General features: G+C 42.7%; 2 protein-coding genes across 2 annotated transcripts in view; both read right to left on the reverse strand.

The window, feature by feature from the left end:
• Positions 1 to 5,694: 5,694 nt before the first annotated feature.
• Positions 5,695 to 17,331, reverse strand: LOC111875213. The gene is made up of 3 exons (XM_023871278.1): positions 17,274 to 17,331; positions 8,635 to 8,870; positions 5,695 to 5,826 (listed from the first exon to the last, which is right to left on the reverse strand). Exons 1-3 carry the CDS (start codon positions 17,329 to 17,331, stop codon positions 5,695 to 5,697), a joined length of 426 nt encoding a protein of 141 aa, XP_023727046.1.
• A 4,303-nt stretch (positions 17,332 to 21,634) lies between these two features.
• The window catches only part of LOC111875197 (ADAM 17-like protease), a 64,725-nt gene continuing 61,791 nt past the window's right edge, over positions 21,635 to 24,568 (reverse strand). The window contains exon 12 of the mRNA XM_023871262.2: positions 21,635 to 23,205. Within this exon, the coding sequence (XP_023727030.1) occupies positions 22,885 to 23,205 (321 nt within the window). The 3' untranslated portion in view covers positions 21,635 to 22,884. The remainder of the gene's footprint in view (positions 23,206 to 24,568) is intronic.

A 24,568-nucleotide genomic window follows, 5' to 3' on the forward strand; every position in this document is an offset into this window, starting at 1 on the left:
CATGAGAATTCCCTTCCCAAATAGGGATAAATTATGAAATTTTATTGTAGAGAAGTAACTACTCAAGGAAAGAGTAGTGGATTGAGAAACTGGAAGACAGAAATTACATATCTCTATCACTAAGATTCTGGATTTTGTCCGTCAACTTGTATTCTGAATTTATTTATTTGTAATTACAGTTCATAGATCCAGTTGTTTCCCAGTAGGGTTGGATATAAAATTTGTCACATACAAAGTCTGAGCGCAATGTTTCATAAACACTGATCTGTGCCTGTCCCTGATGTGAAGGGGTCCTACTTAGGCGGATCCATTTGAAAGAGCTAATCTTAATCACAGAAAAATCTAAGTCAATCAACTATATCTATATATGAAGATGTATTCATGTTCTGTCACTGGGAGATCTATAATAAGAAAATTGGACATACCATAAAGGCCTAAAACCCAAACCAAATGCAGGAAAAAAAATGCAGAAGACATCTGAAATTTACACACCATGATATACACTCCTACTTCAAATAACAATATAAGAAAATTTTGACTTGATTTTGGCTATTTGTGAATCTCGTGGTACTGGCATTATCATATCTTCTTTGTATAGGTTAGGGGCTTCATTTCTGGCCAAACACTGGTGAAATACATAACACTGAAACTGGTTCTTATGGTACCATAAATCACATTTACATGAAAGTAATTAGTAAATAACCATTTGGAATTGGAAGTGGGTATACGAACCATAACACTTACTACAGAGTAACCTATTACAAAATGAACAATATGGCTACCAACTGACAGGACTGAGATAACAATTAAACTTCATGTAATGTGGTAGTGATGATAATGATGTAGTTGTCCTTCTGCTTAATTAGACATCACATCAAGAAGGTGTATGAGTAGTGGAGGTACAGTTCCAGCCACTCTTAATCTTGATGCTAAATGGATGGAGCCAATCAGTTCCATGTCCCAGACATTTCACCATCTGGTACCTACTTAATGGGTTGTTGTGTGGGCCCTAGATTCAGTCTGAATGCTATAGAGAAAAGAAAAACCCAACTTCCTGACTACTGTGACAGAAGTCTAGTAACTCAGCCATCCTGGCTTCCAGCAAAACTTAACATTCCCTGCCTAATATCAACATAACTGTGGCGAGGCCTGAGAAAAATTACTGCTTGAATTCAATACAATTCTTCTGGGCAAGATTTCCCACGCATATAATAAATGTTTACATTGTCAGCATGCGATTATGAGAAAAACGCCGATGGGTCACAACACAACTGCTAGAATCATGTGGGAGGAATTTGCATCACTGCAGGTTACATAACAAAGGCATTCTTTCTTTTAACTTTTAGATATGTATAACCATGAAGGTTTTAGTGATATTAATTCAGAAGCGAGGCTTTGAAACCGTTCCGAATCTGTAAATTTTTCAATGGGTTCCGAAAGATTCCTAATTTTAACTTCATCCAGTATGTGGAATACTATTGGTAGGTGATCTGAGTCCAAAATATCAAAGACCATGACATCTGACACTCTGATATTTCGGTGAACCACAATGTCTAGCACGTCACCATTTCCCGCAGGGGAATAATGAGTGGGGCACTGTGGTGCTGAGATTTCGAAATCGCCAATATCAAATGAATCCATGAGATTCAAGCCTGAGGGGTTTGAAACTCTGCTATTCGAAAAGGGGATCTTAGCATTCAAATCACCTGCCAAAATAGACTTTCGTCTGAAGCTAAGAGCTCAGTGATGTCAGCATCACTCCAGGTTCTGCCTGGAGATTTATAAACAGCTGCAAGCAGCACTTCGCTATTACCAACTGGTATGCAGACCCCTGTCGCTTCTACTGAAACAAGGGGTGGTAGCTCTACATGGTTGTGGGGAATGCCTTTCTTACTGCAGTTCCGCCTTTTCTGCCCGAGTGGCGGTCGATTCTATAGAAGTGGTAATTTGGAATAAAGAACCTCTCATGAGGTTTCAGATGTGTCTCTGAATTCAAAGCCACATCTACGTGTAGGTCTTTCAGCTGTTTAGTGAGCTNTGTTTTTTGTTCCTGTACAAGGACCGAGACACTCGGTTTCGTGGCTTCTTGTGGGACTGCCACTGGAACTTGGACAGTCTGAGGTCGCTGCTCCTGCGATGTGCTGCCATGGCGCGCCACAGTGAAGGAGACTCCAGGGGTAACGATATTTGAGGAGAACACCCTTCACATCGTAGTTTTGGGTGCTCTCTGCGATTTCCTCCTCTGCAGTTCCTCCCTCGCGTGTCTGCAGTCCCAATAGTTGGCGGGATGGGGCTTCCTCTCCTTCCTTCAATTCGCAATTGCAGCAAGCTGGAGTGGAGGCAGCGTTCTCCATCTCAGGACACTTTTTGTGCAGGTGGCCACCTCCGCAACACATGCAACGTGGAGGTTGATTGCAATTGGCCCAGACGTGGACATACTGTTTGCAGTTGTGACATTGCGTAAGGCCACTCTGTTCTCTGTATGCCTCCACCCGAATGGAAATATGGCAAAGGCTTTGAAGATGGAAAATTTCTTGCGATTTTGCCGTCCGGGGTAGGGTGATAAGGAAGAGCGGATGGTTTCTTGCTATCCTTTCGTCTGAAGGCGACCCGCGGGTGGTTGTCATCTGTTTCACGCTGACCACATCAAATCCTAGCGTCACCAATCCATCAGATATATCCTCCGCAGGGGTATTGTGATGGAGGTGACGGATTACGGCCTTTATGGGTTTTAGGGACTTGGAAAGAAGGTAAAATAGGAAAGTTTGTTGTTGGATAGATGGGACTTGACGGCTACGAAATCCGCCATGCTTTTGGTGAGGACTCTGGTCCCGTTTTGGTACTGCGGAACTCAAAGTCGCATTTGACCACAATTTTCAGTTGCTTCTGCAATTGAATGAGGTTCACTATGGAAGTGAGAATTATTGAGGGGGGGGCTGCCTTCTTTACCTGAGGTTTCCTCCTCCAGCGTAGTGGCTTCTGCACCAGAAGTTTCTGTTTCCATCGTTGCATCCCTGAGGGGGGCGAAGTAGTTTTTGGTGGCAACCTCTGTTTTGGGATTCCTTTTGAAGGCTGCCGTTGTTTTCTTAGGAGTCGGTGCGGATTCAGCGGTCCTTTGTCGTTTCCTCCTCCGGACTTCTTTGAAGCCTTCCTCCCGGGCTGGATTAATTGTGCCTGATGCGCTTGCCTTTACTAGGGACTTCAGCTCGTTCAGCGCAACTGTATAATTTCCATAGAGCGCACTGAACGGCGTCTTGCCGGAGAGGGCCTTGCAGTAATTAATCATATTTTCGTCGGCGGCGCTGACTATTGCCGCCCATTCTGCACTTTCTCCAATCGCAGCAGTTGTGAAGCCGACCACGTCCTCAATGCTGCACAGGATGTCGAATAAGCACCTGTATTGTGTTTCGGCATCGGGGTATTGCTTAATAATTTCTTTAAATTCGGCCTGTAGAGCGGCACGTTTTTGGGCCCAGAATGCCTGGTACTCCGGCACAGGGACGCCAGCCATCTCTGGCTCGGCACTTATAGATTCAAAAACCCAGCCGAGTACTGACGTATTAGACTAGAAGATAGTAAGACACAACTCACTGCCCGCACTGAATCCACAAGCAATGTTGCCCAATGATCAATCCGACCTCCTAACACGTAGCTGTACTCCTGACTTGACAAAGAATGAATTGAAAAATTCCGTCACTGGGTCAACCAATCTCTCCTTTTTCAAACCAGACCTGTCCGATCTCAATGATACACTGCTAACAACCACTTGACTTCCAGTCGATCTGCTCGATCCTACAGCACACTAATCATTATCGCTGCAACCCCGAAACTGGCGATGAAGTGTCGCTTTGATGATGTCAAACAGACAATTTTCAGTCGGCATTCAGTCCTGTCTCAAATTACAAAACGCACACTATATGCCAAAGTCTGATGACTTGCGAGCTTGCACTCCGGCTTTTATACAAAGCGTGATGGCGGAGCGAAAATTTGCTGAGCGCTGATTGGTTAGCGGGCGTAATGATGTGGATGTGGGCTAGCAGCAAGCGCTGTATAAATGTGAACGTTGGACGCAATTTGATTGAGGAAAATTTTGACAGGTGACAGGGGTGATATCGATCAGTTGGATTATCATCAGAGTCAGGAGGCTTGGAACGTCGGATTGACCATTCAGTAAGGAGTAAGGTCGATGAGTAAGAATGTGTCTGTTCGACAGAACTCGATATTGGATGAGAAATTTGGACTGTGAATTCTTGTTGTGTCTTGGGCAACATTGCTTGTGGATTCAGTGCGGGCAGTGAGTTGTGTCTTACTATCTTCTAGTCTAATACGTCAGTACTCGGCTGGGTTTTTGAATCTATAAGTGCCGAGCCAGAGATGGCTGGCGTCCCTGTGCCGGAGTACCAGGCATTCTGGGCCCAAAAACGTGCCGCTCTACAGGCCGAATTTAAAGAAATTATTAAGCAATACCCCGATGCCGAAACACAATACAGGTGCTTATTCGACATCCTGTGCAGCATTGAGGACGTGGTCGGCTTCACAACTGCTGCGATTGGAGAAAGTGCAGAATGGGCGGCAATAGTCAGCGCCGCCGACGAAAATATGATTAATTACTGCAAGGCCCTCTCCGGCAAGACGCTGTTCAGTGCCCTCTATGGAAATTATACAGTTGCGCTGGACGAGCTGAAGTCCCTAGTAAAGGCAAGCGCATCAGGCACAATTAATCCAGCCCGGGAGGAAGGCTTCAAAGAAGTCCGGAGGAGGAAACGACAAAGGACCGCTGAATCCGCACCGACTCCTAAGAAAACAACGGCAGCCTTCAAAAGGAATCCCAAAACAGAGGTTGCCACCAAAAACTACTTCGCCCCCCTCAGGGATGCAACGATGGAAACAGAAACTTCTGGTGCAGAAGCCACTACGCTGGAGGAGGAAACCTCAGGTAAAGCAGGCAGCCCCCCCCTCAATAATTCTCACTTCCATAGTGAACCTCATTCAATTGCAGAAGCAACTGAAAATTGTGGTCAAATGCGACTTTGAGTTCCGCAGTACCAAAACGGGACCAGAGTCCTCACCAAAAGCATGGCGGATTTCGTAGCCGTCAAGTCCCATCTATCCAACAACAAACTTTCCTATTTTACCTTCTTTCCAAGTCCCTAAAACCCATAAAGGCCGTAATCCGTCACCTCCATCACAATACCCCTGCGGAGGATATATCTGATGGATTGGTGACGCTAGGATTTGATGTGGTCAGCGTGAAACAGATGACAACCACCCGCGGGTCGCCTTCAGACGAAAGGATAGCAAGAAACCATCCGCTCTTCCTTATCACCCTACCCCGGACGGCAAAATCACAAGAAATTTTCCATCTTCAAAGCCTTTGCCATATTTCCATTCGGGTGGAGGCATACAGAGAACAGAGTGGCCTTACGCAATGTCACAACTGCAAACAGTATGTCCACGTCTGGGCCAATTGCAATCAACCTCCCCGTTGCATGTGTTGCGGAGGTGGCCACCTGCACAAAAAGTGTCCTGAGATGGAGAACGCTGCCTCCACTCCAGCTTGCTGCAATTGCGAATTGAAGGAAGGAGAGGAAGCCCCATCCCGCCAACTATTGGGACTGCAGACACGCGAGGGAGGAACTGCAGAGGAGGAAATCGCAGAGAGCACCCAAAACTACGATGTGAAGGGTGTTCTCCTCAAATATCGTTACCCCTGGAGTCTCCTTCACTGTGGCGCGCCATGGCAGCACATCGCAGGAGCAGCGACCTCAGACTGTCCAAGTTCCAGTGGCAGTCCCACAAGAAGCCACGAAACCGAGTGTCTCGGTCCTTGTACAGGAACAAAAAACAGGTCAATCAACTCAGGCTACTCATGTAAAAAGTCCATCTCTCGACAATATGTTGAGAGTAGTGACTGTAGTACAGCAGATTATGACAGAGGTCAGTGGTGCAGTGTCCGAGGAGAACAAAATAATGGCCATTACCAAAATTGTTCTAAACCTTATGAAAGAGAATGGCCACTAGAGTTCATAGGCCCCTCAAAGTCATAGCATTTAATGCGAATGGCATTGGGAGGCAGCGCTATGAGCTCACTAAACAGCTGAAAGACCTACACGTAGATGTGGCTTTGAATTCAGAGACACATCTGAAACCTCATGAGAGGTTCTTTATTCCAAATTACCACTTCTATAGAATCGACCGCCACTCGGGCAGAAAAGGCGGAACTGCAGTAAGAAAGGCATTCCCCACAACCATGTAGAGCTACCACCCCTTGTTTCAGTAGAAGCGACAGGGGTCTGCATACCAGTTGGTAATAGCGAAGTGCTGCTTGCAGCTGTTTATAAATCTCCAGGCAGAACCTGGAGTGATGCTGACATTACTGAGCTCTTAGCTTCAGATGAAAGTCTATTTTGGCAGGTGATTTGAATGCTAAGATCCCCTTTTCGAATAGCAGAGTTTCAAACCCCTCAGGCTTGAATCTCATGGATTCATTTGATACTGGCGATTTCGAAATCTCAGCACAACAGTGCCCCATTCATTATTCCCCTGCGGGAAATGGTGACGTATTAGACTTTGTGGTTCACAAAAATAGTAGAACGTCAGATGTCGTCGTCTCTGATATTTTGGACTCAGATCACCTAGCAATAGTATTCCACATACTGGATCACGTTAAAATTAGGAATATTTCGGAAATCATTAAAAAATTTACAGATTCGGATCGGGTTCAAAGCCTCACTTCTGAATTAATATCACCTACATTAGAAATCAATTCGGGAGTAGAAGCCGATAAAGCGGCACGCTACTTTGCAGTCTCTATTGCTTCGGCATATAGGCTGTCGACAAGTAAAATTACACTGTCGGACATAAACAGCGATCTCCCTGGTCTAGGTCATTTGATAAAATATAAACTAAGGCTACGAAAACTGCGGCAAGAAGCCAGGGATCCAGCGTGTAAAACGGCAGTGAATTTGGTCACCAAACCAATCAGGCGAATGTGCCGAAAAGAGGAACTTGAACGGTGGGAAACAAAAAAGAGTAACGATGAAGTCACACCTCAGTGTATTTGGCCCATTGCGAAATCTCTCCTTCAGAGAGACGGTCCAAGGGCACCAACTGCTATTCACGGTTCTTCTGGCCTTAAATCTTATCCTTTTGAAAAGCCAACGGAATTGCCGACTCTTTGGAAATTCAGTTCACGACACATGACCTGTGCGACGAAAACCAGGTAGAGCAGGTGGAGGCTAGAGTTCAAGCTCTGCTGGAAGCCGTGGATGAAAACCCCCCTCTAAGGATTAGACCATGTGACGTTCAGAAATTAATAAATTCCCTGAAATTAAAAAAGGCATGTGGAATTGACGGCATCCAAAAAGAATGCCTCAGGCACCTTCCAAGGCGATCATTGGTTCACCTAACTCACTTATTCAATCACTGTTTTCGGCTATCTCACTTTCAAAATACTTGGAAGGAAGCAAAAATAATAACTTTACCTAAACCGNTCTAAACGTAAATTCATGGTCTCAGTTGAAGGCGAAATGTCAACGCCAAGGGAAATGCAAGCAGGGGTGCCACAAAGTTCTGTCCTTTCTCCTACTCTTTTCAACTTGTATATTAATGATGCCCCCCAAACACATGGTGTTCACCTGGCCCTCTTTGCGAACGACACCTGTCTATTGCCATAGATCGCAAGAAGGATTTTATTGTTAGAAAACTCCAGCGCGGTCTCAGCTCAATGGAGACCTGGTATGAGTGCTGGAATATAAAAATTAATGAAGATAAGACTCGGGGGGTCTACTTCTCTCCTGGTCGTCGGCCGCCTGAGTCTTGTCTTACTCTAAATGGAAGAAATATTCCATTTGTAAATAGTGCAAAATATCTAGGTGTAATCTTCGATAAGAGAGTGACATGGAGATTACACATAGAAATGTTCGAAGCAAAGGCCTTCAGAACATTCATTAGAGTATATTCCCTATCCAAAAGTAAGCGATTGAGCGCTAACATTAAACTAACACTCCATAAAATTCTTATTAGATCCGTAATGACTTAAAAACAAGGTTCTCCGCAAGATTGGCAGTTTTCCAAGGCGCACACCGGTCCGCGATTTGCACGCGGCATTCAAAATCCCGTATGTATATTACTATATAACAAAAGTATGCAGGCAACAAGCAGAAGTCATACAAAATCATGAGAATGAGAATGTTCGCAACATCGGACAAAGCGAAGCCCACCATAGAAAGTGTAAGAGGCTTAAACTTGGCGGCGGTCAGACATACGACCGTTCAAGTGACTAGACTGCCGTGGTAGCTAATAATACTAGGAAAAAGATATATAAAAATGGTCATAATCTGCTGATCCTTGCCCGGACTAACTGAGGCCTTGTATATATTGTACAATGAAATAAGAAATAAGTGTGTATATGTAAATATATGTAAATACACACATTGGACTTATTAATACAGGCTGACTGACAAATAAGAGACCAAAACTCTCGTCAGGGAGGGCGCTACACATAGACAAGAGTGTAACTTTCATTCAAAAGAAATATCTGGTCATGAGCCCCAGCTGTGGATCGACAACAAGACAGACAGACTGACTGACCGTCATTTGCAACGTAACTCTGACTCCGACTCTGGATGTTACCACAGGCACATCCGTTGGAATAATGGGAATGCGAGGAATGAGGACATCTTCACCTTTGAAAGGTCCTGTCAAGATTGTTGCTTCTACGACGTTGATTAATAATTTTTTTACTGCATGCAGCGTGCCGTTGCAAAGCTTTGGCTGGTTGATATTTCGGAACATGATAATTGTCACACCTATTTTCAATTGCAGTACGTGCGGTGGCATCCCTGGCAGATCGAATGAATTCAAAAATTCTGTTGGATAATTAACCGCTTCATCTGCTTCCAGAACAGTGTCGACGGACTTGTATGTGACTGCCTCGCATTGAATGTTACACTGAATGATATTGTTAAGTTCGTAGACATATTTGCTCTTGGCCACAAGAATAGCTCGTTCACTCAGCCAATCGTGATTCTTATAATTGGTTTGAATATTGGGAAATACTTCTTCAACCAATTCTTCTTTTGACGTCACTAAATTGCAGAAGTTATGAGGCAATGAAATTCGTTCTGAGGTCAGATCAACCGGCACCTTTTCGTTCCCAATTTCCAGCAATTGATGTGAGAATATCTCAGCTCATCGATCGTTTTGTAGCTCTACACGCATATTTGTAGTTAATTTTAACGTCTTTACGTGTCGCATTTATTTCATGCACTGGTGTCGATGGAGGAATTACAGGTCATGTTTGCCTGAAATCTCCTGCAAGCTTTATTAATGCTATTCCCAAATGGTCCAATGTTTCAACGCAAATCTTGCAATGATCAATGAAGAACCTAGAGCGATTTTGTGTGCGCCATTGTGCATTCATCCCAAACAATAAGTTTGCATTCTGTAATACCATTCCCATGCCAGTTGCTTTGGAAATGTTGCACGTGGGAGTTTCAATGAATTACATGTTCAATGGCAATTTCAAAGCGGAATGAGCAGTTCTTGCACCTGGTAGCAATGTCGCAGCTATTCCGGAAGACGCAAGAGCTAAGGTTATGTCATTTTGGGATTGAATTGCTGCCAGAAACAATATAAATAGGAACGTTTCACCAGTTCCTCCTGGCGCATCTAAGAAGGAGATTTCTGCAACCCCGTTATTGACAATTTGCATTATTTGATTGTAAATGCCTTTTTGCCTATCCACCGGACATTGCCCAGGAAGTAAGAGCTGTTGTATATCGTCCCAAAGTGGATTGCATGTGAATGTAATGAATAGGTCTGGACGCCCGTAGCGACGAACATACGCAATTGCATCTTGAGCGTACTCATGCATATGACGTGGACTGCCTGTATATGAAGATGGCAAAATGGTTAGTATTCCAACGTTAGTTGTATTACCGTCATTTACAACTGCATCTCGCAAATGAACGTATTCTTCAGAGCGAAGTTTGGTCTGATTCAAACGGATGAATATCAAACGTTCTGTTTCGATATTTGCATACATATCTACGATGTATTGGTGAAACAATTGACGGCATTTCAAAATGTGATTGTCATCATTCTCTCGAATCATTAATCGGTATGAATAATATTTCATTGCGCTGCATTTCATATTTGTTTCTTCGCCACTGACTGGATTTATCATCTTAACGTTGAAGTGATATCCATCGGCACCATCCCAAAAAATGATTGGATGTTACAGGGCATCGTAGCATCGATGAGTTTCTGCAACCTTTGTCAATTGATCGTTTCTCCGATGAAGAACAGTATCTCCAGGTTGGAACTGATCTCCGACTATAACAATTGCCACTTCGTCTATAGTTGGAGCATTGAATCTTTGCACATGTTGTCCAGCAGGCGTTTTCTCACCATGAATAACAATCTTGCGTGTATGAGATGGCATCATGTCAATTGCTGTTTTGAACAAACGCACTAAATCGTTTTTTTCGTGAAGAAGCTCTTGCAGTTGGGAAACGATGGACCTTTTTATGCCGGTAGAAATTCCGCAGCGTGCATTCAATTCATCATTGCCATTGCCGATGAAATACATTTGTAGGAATTTATGTTGACCATCTGGAAACGGAAGCAGGGAGCCGGCTTTATGACAAATTTGTCCCTTCGCTTTGAAAGTTGGCATGAATTGAGCTGTTACAATTTCTGCGCCGAACGACGTTATTTGGAAGCATGAGTTATATTTCTTGATGTTAGATAGGAAATGCTTTGATTCGGCGGTAAACCCGGCAAGCAAAAATTTTTAATGACTATGCGGTTCTCCAAATTGAGGCAGTTTAATTTCTCCCGCGGCGCAACACATTCCTTTCATTTCTCCATTAAATTTCAGAGCCTTGCAATACGGTCACACTTCAGTCATAGTGCCGATGAGAACATACCGGCTCAAACTGTAATCTTCAGCTGGGCGGTACCGGAATGCAAGGCGATTGTAATCGCGTGATTGCTGAGCACGGAGTCGTGTTTGACGCTGATCTGCTGTTTCTCGTTGACGTCTTTTAGCCAATCTCAGCCTGTCGCGTTCATTCTGTTGAGAACGAAGCAGATCTGAAACTGCAGAACGCTATCGCCGTGCTCGCAACCAAGCATCCTCAAATTTGGCTGCACGTCGCTCTGCTGCTTCCTCAGCGCGTATTTGAGCCATTCTTTGCCTGTTTCGCTCGTTCGCTGATGCCCGGTCTTCCCCAGTTTCATTTGCAATTACTCGTCGCACTGCTTCCGCTGCGCGAGTACGACAACCTTAGTTCGATGTTCTGCGAGCATTATTTGGATGAACTAAAGCAGATCGATTGCACTGAAGAAGAAAGAAAGTTATAACAAAAACATATAAAATTGCAAAACAATAAAAAGGAAAGAACACGAACTGGAAAACAAAGAAGAAACAAAAAAATACTAACGAAATATTTCAATTCAAACGCAGATCAATCGACACAGCTCAATTCCACCGCCAATTGCACTGAAAAATAAGGAAAACAGTTAAGAAAACAAAATGAATAAAATGAAAGAAGAAAAAATTTAACTGTACTAACGAAATGAACGCTATGATAAACGACATAGCTCAATAACGCAATGTCACACGAAATAATTAAATCTAAATGAAAATAAATCGAAATCTATGAAAATCCAATCTAACAGTGCAATCGGAAACACTGAAATGGAATCGTAAAATATATTAGTAGGGCGTGTGTTGCTTTTACGTCCAACAGATGGCGCTGTTTTTCAAAAGAAGCATGTTTTTACCTGTCACAGGTGTGACATCTATATAATAGGTATATGAAAACACGCGGGTATTCGAATGCAACGTTGTATCAAAATTTCAAAGCAATCGGTGAAGAACTTTCGGGGAATTATGATTTTGAACAAACGAACATATACATTTTTATTTACATAGATTTATTATTATTATTATTATTTCTAGCTGTAAATTGAATGTAGTCGGTTTTGTTAAAATTTATTAAAAGTTTGTTTACTTTAAACCATTCATTTTTACTGTGAAAAGCATTGTTTATATATACACAGAGATCATCATAGTTTGGACTTTTAACCAAGAAAGTAGTATCGTCTGCAAATAATATAGGTACAGTTTTATCATTTATAGTTTTGGGTAAATCGTTTATAAAAATGAGAAATAACAATGGGCCCAGAATCGAACCTTGCGGGACACCATGTCTAATTTTTCCCCATGTAAAAATACATTGAGATTAAGTTTTATGTTTGTAATTAAAACACTTTGATATCTATTTCTGAAATACGATTCAAACCATAGTTTAGCCTTAGCTGTTATCCCATAGTACTCCAATTTCGACAACAGAACCTCATGATTAACACAATCGAAGTCCGTTTCGAGGTCAAAAAAATGCCTCCTATTAAGTTTTGCTGTTTAAGGTCTTATAGATTTCATTCACTAACGTCAGAAACTACTCCCATGTCCCTTAACTAGGGAGTCTTTTTCAGTCCGTTTCCCTCTCTCCTCCTGCCCTACGCCTGCGCCCTTCACCCTTTCACCAGGGACTAGTAGGGTTGGCTGAAAAGCGGAGGGGGATTCTGCTGCACGCCGTGGAAGGGTGTGGTCCTCGTCCCGTTCCAAATTATCTCTTGAACATTTTTAGGTTTGCTAAGTTAACGGCGGAGTTGGTGCACCGTTTTACGCAGTTTCGTTCTCATCTGGAGCAGCCTGTATTGTTCCTTCACTCGACCAATTACATTATTATATTTATTTGGTGTGTGTATTGTTTAAATTTTTTTTTACCCCAAATCACTTTTAGGTCCTGGGCCTTGGTACATTCCAAACAGTGGTAGCAGAGCGTGTTTGGGTATTTGTGCTTTGGTTTGCTTGTTGGGACGTTTTGACTGTTTTTATTCTGTTTGGTGTTGATCATGACGTCTGAGCCTCTATTGCCCGAGTACCTACACAAGGACGAGCTGCAATATGAGCTGGCAGCTCGGGGGATTTCGACGGAACGGTTGAATGTCGCCGCACTCAGATCACTACTCAGGACCTCCCGGAATGTGGAGGAAAACGTCGAGCTCCTGAGCTGTATGAAATGTCTGAAGGATCCAGCAGCCACCATTTCCTTGTATTGAGAGCAACTGCTCCAGATCAGGGAACTGGTGGAGAACACCGACAGCTCCCGCATTACCCTTGATTTCCCTTGCTATCTACATCGACTCGTCCACCTTGCTACTCGTCTCCGATATCTCCTGCAATTTGGGGGAAGTGTTCCAGAGTTCGAGGTTTCTGCCCAAACACTGCATGAACAATTGGACGGCCTCTTAGCCGATGTCAACATCAGTCTCCAGCGCGACGAGCGTGCGGCACCGGGCCCTGGCCCATCTGAAGAACTAACACACCTCAAGACGATCAAGGTAGGCTCGAAGCGACTTTTCACTTTCCTGGACGTGTGGATAAGGAGCCTTTGAACCCCACCAGTAGGCTTGTTGACGGCTCGAGTCAGAGTGACGGTGAACCAATGTAGACCAATTTACTTGCCCCAGGAGTCCCCTTTACCAGCCGGTTATGGTTAATCCCACCTTTGCTTTCGCCAAGCTGCCTAATCCGTGCAGCGCATGTTTGAGGGCATTTCCCCCACAGATGAGTTGCATCTGGGCAATCTCATAAAATTATTGCCCGTTTTAGTGCGGATTCGCGAGAGACTGATGGTTTTCCAAGTTCCCCGGGTCACTTGCTGCAGGTATTTTATATTTTCGCTAAAGGTGCACTGGCATCCAAGACTATCGAAGCCATAGGCCGCGGAGATACGCTCCACGCATACGAGAGCATACTTTCTTTCTTATTCCCCAACGCTCCATGTTGCCGTTACTAAATTCAGAGTATTTGAGAGCACAGAGGGCCAATGACTCCCTATCCATATACATAACGGACATCAAGGAAATGGCCGCTGTTAGGCTGTGTTAGTCAGGAATATTCTTGACGGACTCCATCCTCTGGAGCGGAATCGCCTAGCGTTCTGCGATACCCCGACAACCTTTGCAGAATTACATAAAATGTGCATATATGCAGACAATATTCTGCGTAATGACTGGAGTCATACCTCCGAAACGGAGACTCCATCGAACCCGACCTCATCTTCCGATCGGCACGTGTCCGCTGCGCCTATTTCGGCCCGTTCAAGGTACGTCAGTTATCGTTGCAATAAACCCGGTCACACTCGGAAGGACTTTTTTTGTCCAGTTACCCACCTCAGTTACTGAGCGTGCTCCACTTCAATCAAATACTCTTTGGCTAGCAGGTAACCCAGCCCCTCCTCCTTGGAATCGCTCACCTCGAAGTTCCACCATTTTTCAGTCACAGTATCTCCAACTTGCATAATTAACTAATACAGGGTGTTCTAAATACAGCTTGCCCTGTATTCAGGTGGAGCTAGCTTTTGGACCCGTTTGTGCTCTCTTAGACTCTGAGGCTGTTCGTTTTTTGATGTCCGACGTTGCCTATAACCCCTTCTCTGCACACCTGTCCTGTGAGAGTGAAGTGTGTCACCGCGTCTGCTCAGACTTGCCCAGTTCATACTGCAGTCAAGTGTAAGATCAGGATTGATCGTTATACATGAAAAGTCCAATTTTTGTAGTTCCCGGTTTGATTAAGCCCGTCGTTTTGGGTTCTGATTTTTTTTAGGGAAGACGGGTTTTATAATTGATGTTCAGGAGGGGCATGCGTTTCTTACATTCGATCCTACTAACAGGTTGCATTTACTGGGGCGATGTTCTCCCGACGATAAGTCGTGGGTGTGCGCGGCCACGCCGACTAACCCGGATCTGTCTCATTTGAAGGACAATTACTGTACCCTCCTGTGCTCCCTCATCGACAACTTTCCTGACGTCTTAACCCCAAGATTGGGGATCACTACACTCTTGCAATATGACATCGAGTTGCTTGATCCATCCCCTGTCAAGATTCCTCCCTACCGGCTCATGTTCCCAAAAACGGAGATATTGCGTCAGCATATTCGTCTTATGCTCGACGAAGGGATTATTCAACCTTCCACTTCCCCTTACTCCAGCCTAAGTTCTTTGTTGCGGCGCAATTTGAGACTAGAAGTCAAAAAGGCATTGCTTAAATGTTCCAAGACTTGCGACAAACGTTTTACAGCAATTACATTAGTATGTCAACACCTGGACAGGCAATCTAGGTTAAGAATGCCTGAGTTAGCAGAATGCGCAATAGCACTTCTGCAAGTCGCGTTCCAGGGACTCTGGAGTAAAGATAATATTATTAAATAAGCAGCAAAGAGGACCACGGGCCCACCCACAGCCGAAAGTTAGCCAATGGAGACCCCCAACCGGAGATTGAGGACGAAAGGAGGAGTTAACCTCCCTCTTTCGTCAACCGCAGAGTCAGCAAGTTAAAGATATAAATTACTGAATTCAGGACACTTAGGGATCTGATCTCAAACATAATATTCAGTTGTCAGCCGGAGGCTCTATTCAATATGGGTCTTACGAGTGGTGGAAGTTGGCCTGCGTCTCTTATGCGAAGTAAGTCACGTTTACTCATCTAAGCCATGTTGTTAAATATTATTGTTGATAAAAGTGTTGTGGTAAAATGTTGAAAGCAAACTCCAGTGTGCCCGGCTAGCTCTTAGGGGAGAATAATAGAAATCGTGTAACAAGTAATTGCCTAGGATGCTAGTCCGGCAATATGGCTGTCGTTATAGTGTATGTGTTAGGATTACTAGTAGTGTGTAGACCACGCACATTTGCGTTATAGTTACGACTAATGATTTTTGTGATAAATATAGTATGTGGGCTTTCAAAACGTATAACTAGGGGTAAATTATTTTAAGGGTGAAAATTTACGATAGGATAGTGTAGTAGTATGTATTGAGTAGTAGGAAATGGAGACAGGAAAAACGTTCACGTTGAACGCTGAATAATTGCATATCCTCATTAGTCGAAACAGAGAGAGAGAGAGAGAGGCTCAATGCTTACACCCCAGAAGGGGAGAACATGAGGAATCGTAGCATGAAGTAAAGACACAAAGTAGTCCCGACTGAAAGTCGGCCTTGTTAATATTGTAAATATTGTAAATAAGAGTGTAAATAGACAGGGTAGTTAGAGTAGGATGTACCGGGATTGTGATTCACCCCTCCATAATCACCTTTCCACTACCAATCCCGAGCAATCCTGGCCCAAGAGAGGACAGAACTGACACAGGCAGCAGCAGCAGCAGCCAAAGGCAGCGACAGAAAAGGGTGACGGATCAGAAATGAACTGGGATAGTAGGGTCACTTGCCACGCAGGCAGCGTTTAGTAGCCTTGATATCAACGCCCCCCTTAAGACGTAATGAGGGTAACAGTGGCGTTACCAACGTTTGAGCCCCATATAGGATAATTCAGCAGAATTCAAACAGGGACCGAGAGGTTAGCAGTATCATCCGATAGGAGGAGTTATATGTTGCTACCTGCAGATTATATGAAAAGTTGCCAGGAGGGAGCTATGACAATATGTAAGGGGGTATTTCCCACCATAGAGATGACAGACGATAGGTAGAGGCGGGTCAGACCCTGCACGCCCACTCTACGCCAATAATAAGAGGTGACAAGGATGAAAGGGGATGAGGCTTTTCTCCCTCCGTCAACCGGCAATTGCAGCATACTGGGGTGGAGGCAGAGTTCTCCTTCTCTGGGCACTGCTTGTGTAAGTGGCCACCTCCGCAACACAAACAACGTGGGGGCTGTTTGCAGTTAGCCCAAACGTGGCCGAACTGCTGGCAGTTGTAGCATTGTGTGAGCCCGCTCTGTGCTCTGTACGCCTCTACCTTGATGGCAATGTGGCAGAGGTTGGTCAGTCGGAAGACTTCTTGGGACTTCTCTGTTCTAGGAAGTGTAATAAGGAACAAGGGAAGGTAAATGTTATCTGTTCCTTCTGGAGGAGTCCGACGACTGGTCATTTGTTTGACGCTAATGACGTCAAACCCCAGGCTCACCAGACCATCAGAGATATCTTCCGCTGGAGTGTTGTGTGCAAGGTGACGGATAACTGCTTTGATTGGTTTCTCAGACTTAGGAAGGAATGTATAGTACGATAGATTGGTACTTTCTAGGAAATTTTTGATGGCTCAGAAGTCCGCCATTTCCTTCGTGACAATTCTGGTCCCGCTCCTGGTGTTGCGGAACTCAAAATTGTCCGTGACTAGTTCTTTGACCTTCCTCTGCAACTGCATGGTTTGTCGTGGAGGTTAGTACAATTGGAGGCGGCCTACCTGGCTTGTCCGATGGTTGCTGCTCTCCCGACTTGTTGGTTGACTCTTTCACGTCCATCCCTGACGTCCTCAGGGGCGCAAACAGTTCTTTGTTTCTACTTCATTCTTGAATTTTATTATAGGATCCCTGGGGCTAGGTGATGGCTTCGGTTTTTTAGTTTGTTCTCCTGAGGAGTTTCGCTTCCGTCTCCTTTGCTCGTGAAATTCCTCGGCTGAATCTTTTTCTTCTAGCATGAGAGACTCTCGCATCTCACTGTGGATGGCAGCATAGAGGCGCAGCATGGCCGTAAAGAGCGCCTTGCCATCGCGGTGCTTACAGAGCACTGTCCTCTCGGCCTTATTCCATACTGCGCCGTTTCCGTTTATTGAGGGTGATGTACGGATAAGCTGCCCTATAGTTTGCAATCCTTTCCCCAGTAAGTCGATATCTTCCTGGCAGTCAGGATTACTGTTTCTTAATTTTACGTGGTTCGTGTCAAAGGAAGCCACGATTGCATTCCACCGCGTTTCACCAGATGTCGGCTCCGTCATTTCATCCGTTGCAGACGGGACGGCCACGGCCTCCGATGCACTAACCACGCACTATGCACTGGTGGCAGAATAGTCAACTAGGTGGCTGCAGACGAACACACTCAAGATAATGGTCACGTGAGACCACTCAAAAACTCCTTCCCTAAGCGTCTCTCGAACTAATCTCACTCCTGCCAAACTTCCACCACCTGGGCAAAATTTTCAACAACCGAGTCCAGACGAATCGTCAAGCAGACAATCTCTCTGATCTCATAACTTCGATGGATGGATGGATGGATCAACAACGTACACTCTGAATCTCACTCCAGACGTACGCAACCAATCTCCTCACACTGATCGCTCTGTGAGGAGCCCTTAATCGATTATTTTTCAATCGATCTCAACGTTAACCTAATCACTCGACGAACTCTATGTTACTTCGCATTTATACAGCGCTTTCTGCTAGCCCGTAGCCACATCATTACGCGCGCTAGCCAACTAGCGCTCAGGAAATTTTCGCTCCGCCATCACGCATTGTATAAAAGGCGGAGCACAAGCTTGCAAGTCATCAAAATGACAGACCCAACCTCTCGTCAGAGAGGGTGCCCGAAATGGACAGGACAGCAACTTTCACAAAGAAGAAAACATCTGGTCATGAGCCCCAGCTGGGCTCAACACCAAGACAGACAGACTGACTGACCATCAGTTGTAACATGACTTTAACTTTGACTTTGCAAGTCATCAGTCAACGATCAGTCTACAATCAGCAGTCTACAAAACAGCACGCTTCATCGCCAGCGCTCGGTCTTTGGAGGCATCGGCATTTCACTGCGCCAGGCATGACTGCCTTGGTTGTCCAGCGGTCACACCCCCGACTCACCAGTCAACACGGCCGCCTCGATTCGCCGGTAGTCATGCCCAACACACCGGGCAACTGGCGTAGCTACCGCCTCTCCACTCCTGCGATCGCGCTCGGCATGCAAACCCTTTTCCAGCAACCAAGCAACCTCCAGTAACGGCCGCACTGCAGCCAGTCAACTGACTCAGCCCCCTCAACACACCGCAACCAACATCCCCTCCTACCGGCTCGCGCTGCGCTACTTCACTGGCCAAGCATCTCAGCAACCAACGGTCCTTATGAGGACCTACAAACTGTTCCGAAGAAGTGGGTTTTCATTGAAGTAACAACTGAACATGAAAACCCCACAAGGCACTTGTGTACCAAATACGGACATCTGAATAGTCTGGGTAAAGAAATGTTATCATTCCGTTTAGCATTGAAGTAATCTTCTCTAATAAAAAAAAATCCTAGTACTAATACTATAGAACTTGGCTTCATGAAACTCAACCTCGAATAATAAGTTCTTCTGAAAATCAACCCTTTCCACCTATCTTTGTTGAAAATGCTGAAAATACATTAGTTAAACATATTAGAAAGGAACCTGTGACAAAAACAAATGACTTTTTATGGGAGATCTAAACTCAGCTACTGTTATTTATAACCCTATTCATTTAGATCTACCACAGTCTGCTGTATTAAATAAAAGTAGTAATTCATATACAATCCATCATTCCTTAAAAATTTTCCATCAGAATATATGTGGACTGAGAGATAAAACCAATGAAATTTTATGCTCTTTATATCCTGATCTCCCACACATCATCTGCCTAACTGAGCACCATCTAAATTCTATAGAATTGAATAGTATTGTTATTGATAGTTATAAATTTTATTACCCTAAATAATGAAGCTGATTACTCTGACTTCGACACTGAACTATGTTCAATCAAAATCCAATCTAACTTATCGGTTATTTATATATTAGCAGTCTACAGGACTCCTTCGGGTAATTTTACCAATTTTATCCAGAAGATGGACAAGATCAAAAATAGAATTTATTGTATGTGGTGATTTTACCATAAATTTTTTTCACCGATAATTCTAGTAAAAGTCAACTCAATTCTTTATTAAATTCTTATAATCTTTTTAGCACTGTTGACTTCCCTATCAGAATACAAAACCTGTCCAAGTCTGCTATTGACACTCAAGGTGAGGGGCTTTCAAAGTAACTCCTATTTCTAACAGTTTATCTGATCATGACGCGCAATCTATCCTTATTCATGATATTATGTTACCCTCTTCTTCCAAAAGCTACTGCAAAACAAGAAACAGTGACAAATTCTCATTAGCCAGTTTTAATTATAAACTCAGCTTTGAGATATGGAGTGCGGTTTTTGAAGGAAATGATGTGAATATCATATTTAAATCCTTTTTAAACATATTCTTACGTTATGTTTATGCCAGTTTCCCCAGATCATCTGCTAAGTCATATAATATCAAGAATTTGTGGATTACATCCAGTATAAAAATACTGTTCCGTGTGCAGAAGAAGGCACTCAGAATAATGATGGGTATCGGTAGTAGAGATTCTTGTATGCAATTGTTCATAACCTTGGGTATTCTCCCTCTTCAATCCCAATGTATCTATTCTTTACTGTCTTTTATGGTTAATAACATGGATTCATATCAATTTGTATCTGATATACACAACTGAAATACAAGACAGGGTTATAATTTTAATCTTTATCAACCTTCAGCCCATCGGTCACTATATCTCAAGGGAGTTTATTATATAGGTGTCAGGGTGTTTAATAATCTTCCTGTTTTTATAAGGCAATTACACTCAACTCTCGATTATCCGGGATGATGGTGGGGTTGGAAATCACGATTGATTAAAAGTAGTACTGTAATACTGTACCTTCATAATACTATAGGCCTACCTGTATTTAAATTTATTCAACCTCATTTTTATATCATCTCATGGCCTATTTAATACTTTTTTACATTACACTGAAGTATGAATTAGTCATTTCCATCAGTGTTCAACAACATCCAACACTTTTTACGAATATTCACACCTAACACTAAAAAAGTTTAATATTGTCGTTTGCTTTTTCACGGTATTTTCCTTTTTACGGATATCTGTAAGAAGCCTAACTAATATTAGCTTGTCACTTAATAAACTGTTCTCTTCACTCTCAAGATAGTCTAGTAAGGATTCCAAATGATTAAAAGCAGCACCATGTGATATTTCCTTATTAGAAGCACTGTCCACCTTTTCCTCATTCTCACTTTCTTCCCGCTTTTCTGGCTGCACCCCCACTGAACTTACGATTTCGTCACTGCTTAACATTTCGAAGCCTGGCTCACACGAGTCAAAGTCAAACCACTCTCTTATATTTTCCTCGTTGACTTCTTCACCACCATGAACTTGGTTAGCCAATTTTGTCAATTCTATAGCTATATCATTTTCACTGAATCCAGTGAATCCATGGATTTCATCATCTTCATTAGTGATGAAAGGCAACAGTTTCTTCCCAACTGATTGATAATTTCAAGTTTCTGTCGAATACTTAACACAACATGCTTACTTCTACACCCTGACATTTTGCTAACACACTTGAAGATTTATACAAAGAGACTAAGTGCATAGTCCATAAGTGCATAGAAGCAAACAGATTGTTTGAATGTGTTTAATCATATATGACATAAATTATGTCCTAAGTGCAACAATTTATTGTGGGTGTTTCGTTTTGCCTTCTTCTAAACTACATGTTTCGGCGGCAAACAGCCATCATCAGGTGTATACACTCACGTAGCTGTTATACTGCACCCAGTTTAAAATTTAAAAACACGCAGGTCTTCCCAATTGGCTAGCAGGATCTACTTCGTTGATATTTGTCTGATTGGTACATCTTCTTTGTCACCCACACACGTCAATTTTGATATTCATGAACTGGCACTTTTAAAATCTTCAGTTCCAATTTTAGAAAACTCCTTTAAAATTTTTTTCAAATTTTAAAATTTACGTGAGTGTATACACCTGATGATGGCCGTTTGCGGCCGAAACATGTAGTGTAGAAGAAGACAAAACGAACGACCTACAATAAACTGTTGCACTTAGGATGGAATTTATATCATATATCGTATAGAGTGTAACAGGATGCTTAAATATAATATAGTGTTTAATCATATTTAAATTGAAGAATTCTCATATAAATATAGTTAAATTATGAACAAATTGCTGAACCTGATGGCATTTTAAGAGCTTCAGATTCTAAAGCAAGGAAAATAACTACATTATAAATTTTACAAGTAACTTGTACTCTGAAATGCATCAGGGAAACCTGGTACATCTAACTGTACACTGTACTGCCTTACTTTATGGGAAAAACTGGATTACATTTTGGCAAATACAGTATGTAATTATGGCAATATTACACATCTATTAATTTTTGGTCTGTGCATGTGGGTGTGTGTATGCATACACATGCATGTGCATATCTCTTCATCCATCCAATTGTTCTTATACTGTTAAGGGCACACAGATGAGAAACCAGTGTTATTTAATATACCTTCTAAACATGTTTTATCTTCAAGAAAAAAACCTAGAATTATTAATAAGTGAGAGGAAAGAATTTTATGAAAGTAATAAGAGCAAAGCTTCAAGTCAAATTCTGAGGCAGTGATGTTACAAATCCTAGTAACTAATGCATGCCTAAAGTAGGCTCAAAATGGAAGAAACCAAGATACTTTTTCTGAAGACATTCTCAAGTCTGAAAATATCTGGATGTCCTAAGAGGGTGTAATGCAGAAAGCATACTCATATATGCAGTGGGCTTCTTTATGAGCGCTTGCTGAGCTGAGCCCCACAGAGCTCCCGTCAAGTTTGGAAGAGCCGCAATGTGTAAGTTCACTTCACAGCTGTGTTGTTCAGAAAACTTACTGTCAACAGATACAGAATATCTATTAAAACCCATCGCTAATCTTCAATGTCAGCATATAAAGCTCCTGCTATTACAGAGTGCTGGTGATTGGATTTAAACTTGGCAATAATTGGATTTATATGGCAAAGAATGCAATGTTAGAACTGTATGGGCTTGATGAACCAGCGCATGGGCAATGACAGTTGTACAATGTGTGGAAGATAAATTTTCAACACAGAACATTAATTGATGCACTGCAAAGAAGTACTATAGAAGTCAGATATGAACTAATCCTTACATAATATTCACAGTGCCACCGTAAATTAACCTAAAATTACAAGGGTCCTGTTGTATGGAGGTGTGCTGCAGTGGGAGGTCTTTGCCGTGAAATGTTTATGTTTATTACACGTCGATTATCATCCCTATAGAACTGATTGCTGTTCCTCCATTTGTCACTTGCTTCTTGAGCATTTCTTCTCCTTCGGTCCACATAACTCACTACACAACTGGCTGGAATCCAAATGATGGCTGTCACAAGGATCACTGTACCAACAATATTGTCCCGTAGAAAAACTAGAACTTTGTTGATATTGATGTCTTCTATAATATCCCAGAATCTCTCCACCACATCTTGGATTGTTTTCTCACACATACCCTGCAACACAGTGTAATGGCATTGTTTGACTGGATGACCAATCAATTGTTTTCTGGGTTCATAACCAACTCACTGCTTTCATGTGAATGTCAACACTTCACACAGTCCAAATCAAGATTTAAACTAACAGTAAACTAACCCATTTCTCTACAGCAAAGAATGTACCACACGAAACCAAACATTACAGTTAAGCCACTACAACTCTTACTTCATATCTCTGAGGTCACAAGCTCAGTTATTGATTCAGAGGCTGGTTTTTCTGAGGGTAAAACAGCTTTCCTCATTTCTTCAAACATATACTACAATAATACCTTAAAACTGAAGATGACTTCCTCCTTCCACATCTCTCTCAATTCATCATTCACTGTCTTCCTCTCATTCAGTGCTATAATATCTATGTAACTGAGGAAGCATAATGATTACAGTGCAATATTATAAGTGTGGATAATCTCTAAGACAGGGCAATAACACATGAAGGAACAGTCTAACTTATCTGAAATATAAACTTAGAGAGCTATAATAAGTTTTCCAAGGGGACTCAACTACAACTGCATACTTATGCCAGAAATGTAGTAGAGGCTTCTTTTCTACAAGACTGAAAGCTGGTTACTTACCAACAACAGTGCTGTGACCCATAAGCTTTCAGTTTTATCGCTGTAAAAGGTTGGTTATAACCTACACAGATTATAAGCTCATAAGATATATATGAAATTGACTTGTCATGTTCCCACATGCTAAAGCTTTCCTATTCTAATGGTTTGATTGAAACCAGAGTGAGCAGGACTTGGTCAGATTTTATGGTGAGGAGGAGGAGGAGTCTGGTAGACATCAAAGTAATCATGGTTTATACAAAAACATGAGTTTTCCTCCATCACCATATATATACAGTATATATAGTGACATGATTATGTGGTCTGTTACTAGGCAGTGGCTGGATAAACTTATTATCATGACAATGGATATGCACACAATAATCAAAGACAGCTGGAAATGGTGTTTTCTATGTGGTTCAACCCCAGGCTCTATAACAAGGACCAGTGACATAAGCCGACAGTCAGGGCAATGATTTAGTTGTGAAACAGTCACCAGCTGGTAAGGATGTAAGCATGGAAGCAGAGGACATTGTTGGAATCCGTTAGTAGGCAAAGACTGGTGAAGACACAGCAAACTGAGAAGATTTAGTGCATGCTGTAGTGAGAAGTAGTGTGTGCGAATTACTGAGAGTGTTATGATCACTTATAGTTACAATTCATAAGTGTTGAATAAACCCAATTACCAATCCAAACCCTGTGTCTAGTCACTAACATGTGGCATTATATGAGGGCAGTCAAATGAAAACAGGTCAGAAGCCAAAACATATTAA

This window comes from Cryptotermes secundus, unplaced genomic scaffold (assembly GCF_002891405.2).
Source record: "Cryptotermes secundus unplaced genomic scaffold, Csec_1.0 scaffold472, whole genome shotgun sequence".
Taxonomy (NCBI): domain Eukaryota; kingdom Metazoa; phylum Arthropoda; class Insecta; order Blattodea; family Kalotermitidae; genus Cryptotermes; species Cryptotermes secundus.

Coding starts and splice junctions, on each gene's coding strand:
- LOC111875213 (XM_023871278.1), bottom strand. CDS start 17,331: ATGGACGTGAAAGAGTCAACCAACAAGTCGGGAGAGCAGCAACCATCG. Junction 8,871..17,273: donor GCAACCATCGGACAAGCCAG/GTAGGCCGCCTC, acceptor ATTATCCAACAG/AATTTTTGAATTCATTCGAT. Junction 5,827..8,634: donor TTCCAACGGATGTGCCTGTG/GTAACATCCAGA, acceptor TTCCTGTACAAG/GACCGAGACACTCGGTTTCG.